The 6,236-nt window shown below is 33.4% G+C and overlaps 2 protein-coding genes across 6 annotated transcripts; one reads left to right on the forward strand and one right to left on the reverse strand.

Annotated features, from left to right (window-relative positions):
* Positions 1 to 113: 113 nt before the first annotated feature.
* On the forward strand, positions 114 to 2,075 carry LOC107465110 (zinc finger CCCH domain-containing protein 3). 4 transcript variants are annotated; one of them, XM_052254582.1, is made up of 5 exons: positions 114 to 301; positions 425 to 457; positions 592 to 873; positions 981 to 1,074; positions 1,758 to 2,075. In XM_052254582.1, the coding sequence occupies exons 3-5, from the start codon at positions 661 to 663 to the stop codon at positions 1,868 to 1,870; spliced, it is 420 nt and encodes a 139-aa protein (XP_052110542.1). In that variant the 5' UTR covers positions 114 to 301; positions 425 to 457; positions 592 to 660; the 3' UTR covers positions 1,871 to 2,075. The 4 variants fall into 4 exon arrangements, with proteins under 4 accessions (XP_052110542.1, XP_015939587.1, XP_015939589.1 ...); XM_016084101.3 differs by lacking the exon at positions 425 to 457; XM_016084103.3 differs by lacking the exon at positions 425 to 457 and having other exon boundaries at positions 616 to 873.
* An 830-nt stretch (positions 2,076 to 2,905) lies between these two features.
* On the reverse strand, positions 2,906 to 5,923 carry LOC107465122 (uncharacterized). 2 transcript variants are annotated; one of them, XM_016084111.3, is made up of 5 exons: positions 5,780 to 5,923; positions 4,709 to 5,049; positions 4,065 to 4,169; positions 3,859 to 3,906; positions 2,906 to 3,399 (listed from the first exon to the last, which is right to left on the reverse strand). In XM_016084111.3, the coding sequence occupies exons 2-5, from the start codon at positions 4,985 to 4,987 to the stop codon at positions 3,160 to 3,162; spliced, it is 672 nt and encodes a 223-aa protein (XP_015939597.1). In that variant the 5' UTR covers positions 4,988 to 5,049; positions 5,780 to 5,923; the 3' UTR covers positions 2,906 to 3,159. The 2 variants fall into 2 exon arrangements, with proteins under 2 accessions (XP_015939597.1, XP_020987818.1); XM_021132159.2 differs by having other exon boundaries at positions 4,709 to 4,938; positions 5,780 to 5,921.
* Between the last annotated feature and the right edge of the window lie 313 nt (positions 5,924 to 6,236).

Consider the following 6,236-nt stretch of genomic DNA (forward strand, 5'->3'; position numbering starts at 1 on the left):
AAAAAAAATATTAAAAAATTAAAAATTATATTTTATTTCTTTAATTGTTAAAAAAAATTAAGAGCCTGGTCAGATTCTTCGTATTTAAAAATTTATCATTCCCCTTGCATCAATTCGAGCTTTCTCCTTTGTTCTCGTGAACGTTGAACCCCTCTCGTTTTCTACCGAAGGTACCTCTTGCATTTTTGTCTTAAGTGGAGCCAGCCAGCGCCACCGTCTATTCTTCTCCCCTTCTCCGCGTCACTGAAACTTCTTTCGGCGTAATTGATATAGTTTTTGCCGAACGAGAAACAATTGATTGGTATTTGTTCTTTTTCTTTCGCTTTTCATCTTTATTTGATTTGCAGTTTAATGTGGTTAATATGGTCCTTAGTTATGCTGAACCCATGTTTATGAGTAAATTGGTAAGAAAACGACGTTGCAGTTGCAGGAGATATTTTTATGTGAAATATTTAAGGTGAAAATTTAGGTATAGTGAATTTTGAGTGAAAGATGATAACTGAATTTTTATCTAATAATTTTTAATTATTAATTTCATAAAGTTGAGTGCACTAAGATTTCACTAATATTTAATCATAAAATTACTGCTAGACCTTTAACAAAAAGACCAGTTAGGAAAATACCCAAAAACAAGCACCAAGTGTTGGTAAAACATAGAAAATGCCGGCAAGAAAGTTCTACTGTGATTACTGCGACAAGCAGTTTCCGGACACGGCGGCCGATCGGAAGCGACATGAGCGAGGTATTCAGCACCAACAAGCCAAAGCTCGCTGGTATGATTCCTTCAAACTTGAACAACAACAGCAGTTTCCTTCTAATGCACCACTACCCCAAGGCATGCCTCAACCTCTTTGCTATAACTTTGTCAACACTGTATGTAATCAAATCTCAACTGCTGAACTCCCAAACACACTGGAATTAGATATTTTTAGTCAATCACTCTTTCTTTCTTTCTCTGGTTTTTGTTGGGGCTATTTCAGGGATTTTGTCGTTATGGTAACTCATGCAAATATCTTCATCCCAATGCCAACAATGCACCACACCCATCAATGATAAGTGCGCCTAATCCGTCAGGTAAATTTATTAATTAGTACTTACTGCTTTTGGTTTTGAGAATAGAATAACAGAGTGGAAGAACAAAACGCAAAGAACATAGATATAAAAATTAGTATTTTTATATTTTGTTTGGTGATAAACTAAATATAAAAAAGAACAAATGATGAAAGTTCAATTTGTTTTCATTTTTTTTTCTATACAAAATTTAAGAAAAAATATAATAATAAAAAATGTAACTAAAAAAAAATTAATAAGAATAATGAAAGGATACAAAAAGAAAAACATTGTCTCTCTTATGGGTATTTCTGAGTGATTTCTATCCAGAAGGACATGAAATATACTAATTCAGTATTTAGAATGGACATGTCATATGTCAAACATGATTTTGTGTCTTCTTGTCATTGTCTCCGTGTATTGTGCTGTTAAACAAACGCAGCGCTTAGAAATAGTCATAATTTTTCGGTTATGTTTGTTAATTCGAGTGTAATAAGTTTTTGTTTCACTAGAATTTTATGCAGAGATAAAGCTCAATTTCTTCGGAGTATTTACTCGATTTAGAACATGCTCAGTTTGGTTCCTAAGATTTATAATTTGGTATCACTTGAATTAATTAGTTATTGCATTGTACTTTGGCCATTACTAGCCACTAATTACAGTTATTATAGTATATGACACAATTTTTGTGGATGATTGATATGCAGGAAATGTAGTACTACAAGATAGGACAGGGTTGTCATGGGATAATTTGCCTCCATCACTGCAGCCTCCACCAGAAGCTGGATATCCCTCTCTTCCTTTTGTGGACTGGGGATAGAATTTTAGCTACAAGAACATTCATACTCACTTGTTCTTAGTATCTATGTATTCTCAGATTAGATTATATGTGCTTTAGAGCATTTGAATTGTTATTTTTACTATTACAATGAGTCCCCAACTCCGTGTGTTTAAGGAGTATGTATGCAAAGTATTTACCGTGAAGAAGCTTCTGCATTACAGCATTAGTTTCTGAATTTGCTTGAGGTGTATTTTTGCAATTAGTCCTCAACTCCTCCTTGTTCTAATTTCGTTGTTCTGATATTAGTTATTCCCCTAGTGTTGAATTTTCCTTAATTTCTTTTCGATAAATACGTTAAATGCCTTAAACTCGAAGAGAAGAAAAAGACATTGATTTGGACATTATACTGACTCTGACTTATGATATACGCCAATTTGATCATGTGTATTGTAATACTAATTAACCAAATTTAAAAATCAAGAATTAATTTACAGGGTAAATATTTCATTGTTAACTGTACTGTAGCAATAGCATCGTATGAATGGTGAAAATGAAAGTGCTCAATGAATATTATTACATTGAAATCTAAAGTTACTAGATTTATTGAACTAATGGTATGTTTAGGTGAAGACTAAACATGAAAATAAATGTTACATTGTTACCTTAATGAAGTTATCAAATACTTGTGTTATAATATAATAGTGCATCAAAATTAAACCATCTATTACGGGAACTTTACACAACCATTAAAAATAAGATCATTAACGATGGTCCTTAATTTTTTGGTAGAAACTCATGCGAAATTATCTTCGTGTAAAATTAAATTTAGTCAAATATGTTATATCATTTAACGATTCTCAATTATAAAAAATAATTACATGTAAATTTTCACCTAATCTTTTGAACATTTGTTCTTGCTTTTTCTTTAGACTTTTTGTTAAAGGGTGTGATTAGTTAATTATTTTGCAAGAAGTTCATCACATTATTAAGGGGCTGATAAATTGCTTGGACATAACATCAGTACCTGAGACAATTCATTTATAAGCAAAATCACAGTCATTAGCAGAAGCAGTATTAAGGAAAATGAACATTTATTCACAGGGTAACACTGCAGGTGCCAAATTGTCTTGACACTTCTCAAAGGCTTCTTTGAATAAGAAACATTTAATGGTGAAAGCAATTGCCACTGCTGCTTATACCATTTTCATAAACCGTTTTTTCCATTCGAAAACAATATCATACTATAAGAATATTTCACTCAGAGTTACACTCATCCACCATCAATAAGCTTTACAACACCTGAACAAACCATATGCGCTTGGATGGTACTAACATATGGAAGAAAGTACCTCTAGCAAGGAAGCGACAAAGTGCATTTGGGTCTCTTCATTGATTGTAAAGAAGAGTGGCACATGCACAAATAGGGACTTGGTCCCATTCTGCTCAGCGAATCGGAGGGAATGATAGTAAACATAGTTGCACACGAACCTTCCGGCATCATCAGATGTCATCACATCGTAACCCTTCTTTGCCAAGGCCTTGGTGATGTCCTCCACAGGAAGGGAAGTCTACATAGGATTAGGATGTAGGACCCAACCATGTGACATGAAAAAATTGGAGAATCAATAACCACAAATAGACCTTGTTACATTAGGTGAATTGGCTAAATGGTTCATTCGACACTAAAGTGCCTTATCATAAATCATATCCATGTTCAAATATTTTATAATTTACAGTTTGGAACATGAGAGAATCGTCATTCCAAAATTTTGTTGAGGCAATTATGAAATTGAAAAGCCTGCTAAATGATACTTGAGAAAATTGATTACATGAAAGCTGCAGCATCAGGACCATCAAAACAATGAAAAAAGATAGGAGTAAACTTTACGGCACAAAACGAATGATCTTTCATATGCGAGAACAAGAAAGCTTTGTGTTAATATATCAGGACTAAGCACCAAGACAACAAATACTCAAATTTAGCAATTCAAGTATGCGAGAAATAAAAAGTCAAGAATCCAGCTTACTGTGCGGATTTGTGAAATTGGACCATCTGAAGGAATAATGGGGACTCTCTGCAACATAACAAGTTGTGAAATTTTCAGTGAATGAAATATAGCCTTATTTTGGAAGTTGCTGCGACATACAAATACAATTGCAAAAAGTGCAAATTTCTGAAGGTCTTAAGGTTAGATAAAAGTAAGCTTTAAATAAGCCAATATTCTAATCGAACCTGCGGCTTCCATCCCATTTCATCGGGGCAACGGAAAGTAGCCTCATTTACAGCTTGCTTCTCAATAGCAAACCTTGTTGCACCACTGTTTACTCCTAAATGCAGCTGAATAAACATCAACAACAGAATTAAGAATGCAAGGACACAGACGTGAAAATCTAATCAAATGACTAGAGACTAAGGATGACACCAAAATCCAAGTCAACTTGGCACCTTCAGAAATCCTATGTAAGGGTTCTCATGCCTAAGTTGTTATCTCAAGACACTAATAGGTGGATACTTGCATGATAACTTCTAACAAGAGCACTTCGATAAACAAGAAGCCACATTCACATGCTATCTGCCTATCCGGTGCTTGGGTCAATAATTCCTACTTTTAATTTTCTAAAACAAAATTAAGGTCCTCTGTAGCTACTACAAACTGCAATTGGTAAACACAGGTGCACAAGGAATATGACTTAACACTGCTGAATCATAAGACATTCTGCTTCTTGGTCAATGGCCATAATTATTGATCTATTTCTCTATGTGACATTTTTCATAACCTATTCATATGGGAATAATCCAAATAAATAAATTTGGATATGATTCTGTAACTAAGAGCTACCCTAATGAAGATAAATTCCAAAACTACGACAACTGACCCAAATAATTTTGTTGGAACTCGAAGATTGGGAATCCGAATCCCTGGCGGTAATAGCAGATTGCAATGTCTGGTACAGGGGAACAAGTGCTTCTTGACCAGCAGTCTCAAGAATGTTGCAGCTCCCAAGGACTAAGCCTTTCGGCAAACCCTTCTTCTTCATGTACTCTGCCAAATTATTCACAATCGTCTCGGTTGGATTTTCCGAAACACCATGGAATTTCTTGAAACCTGTTACATGAACTGTTGTGATTGCCGCTGGAGGACCTTCAGACCCCATTTGCCAATTATTGTAAAGCTCTAAATATTGGGAACTTCTACCACAAAGTATTTTCTAAATTCCTGCAACAAATTGATGAGCAAATTTGACCAAATTGGACACTAAAATTTCCACTATTTTCTTATATGGTGGAGATCATATGTTATATTATAAGAATATACAAAGAAATTAAATAATTATACAATAATGTAGAAGACATCTATACTTAGCTTTGATTCAACGAAAGAGAAAACACTACTATTCTGACGAATTGCATAAAGTTCAAAATTTATAATTTAATAATCATATTTTAATGCTTGCTTACAAGTTAAGCAAATTAGACAAGATGGTCAAATAAAAAGGTTTCACTCAAATTTTTACACAAGAACCCCAAAATCAAATTGGCAATTGGGCATAAAAGAAAAGGTTTTCAACAGTAACAGTAAGAAGGAATTTTTTTTCTTTAGGAAAAAAAAAAAAAAACAGATGTCAGAACACGTTAAATTGCGTTTTGTTTCACTAAGGATGTTTCAACACGTTTTCCGAGAAATAATTGTTTGAGCATCATGCTAAAGTTATGGTTGAATTACAGAACCAAAGGATAAATAATATCAAATTAAATTAAACACGAAGATGGACCAGGACGCCACCATTAAAATGGAGCTGATGATCACAGAGCTAAATGATCCAAAAACCCAGACATATTAACTAACTGGGAAAAAGGAAAGAGTTAATTAAAATTAAGCTACGCTTTTTATTTTTGAAGGAAGTAAGAAAGAAAAGAGGGAATTTAGAGAGAAATTTGCTGCATACCTCGAATAATAAGAATGTTAATGGTCGAATAAAAGTGGTGACACATCCACCAGTCTTATCTGCTCAAAGTTGACATTAACTGGTGAAGATTCCGATTAGATGAGAGAGAGGAAAAAATGATGAATAGTATTAGTAATACAAAAAATATACATATATAATATAGAAATAATAGAACAAGAGGAGAGAGGACGGTGCGTCGGGCGTGGGAGCCACTTTCAAACAAAGCACAATGCCGTAAAGAATTATATCATAATATTCATATATCAAGTAGTAATCAAACATAAATCAATCAACTTGTGTTTTTTGTTTGTTTTTTTTTTTTAAATTATGGATAACCAACCTGGATTCAATTAATTAGTCATAAATCTAATTTTAAAAATTTATTTTTGCGTTCACAAAAGAGTGAAAAACAGATTAGATGATAAGAAATTAATTGGGGCTTAGGAATTTTATCACA

The sequence above is a fragment of the Arachis duranensis genome, chromosome 9 (genome assembly GCF_000817695.3).
Source record: "Arachis duranensis cultivar V14167 chromosome 9, aradu.V14167.gnm2.J7QH, whole genome shotgun sequence".
Classification (NCBI taxonomy): Eukaryota; Viridiplantae; Streptophyta; class Magnoliopsida; order Fabales; family Fabaceae; genus Arachis; species Arachis duranensis.

Excerpts from the sequence above, each read along its gene's own strand:
- LOC107465122 (XM_016084111.3), bottom strand. The coding sequence starts at position 4,987 with ATGGGGTCTGAAGGTCCTCCAGCGGCAATCACAACAGTTCATGTAACA. Across the intron at positions 4,170-4,708 it reads GTTCCAACAAAATTATTTGG|CTGCATTTAGGAGTAAACAG; the intron begins GTCAGTTGTCGT and ends ATGTTTATTCAG. Across the intron at positions 3,907-4,064 it reads AAATGGGATGGAAGCCGCAG|AGAGTCCCCATTATTCCTTC; the intron begins GTTCGATTAGAA and ends GTTATGTTGCAG.
- LOC107465110 (XM_052254582.1), top strand. The coding sequence starts at position 661 with ATGCCGGCAAGAAAGTTCTACTGTGATTACTGCGACAAGCAGTTTCCG. Across the intron at positions 874-980 it reads GCTATAACTTTGTCAACACT|GGATTTTGTCGTTATGGTAA; the intron begins GTATGTAATCAA and ends GGGCTATTTCAG. Across the intron at positions 1,075-1,757 it reads AAGTGCGCCTAATCCGTCAG|GAAATGTAGTACTACAAGAT; the intron begins GTAAATTTATTA and ends ATTGATATGCAG.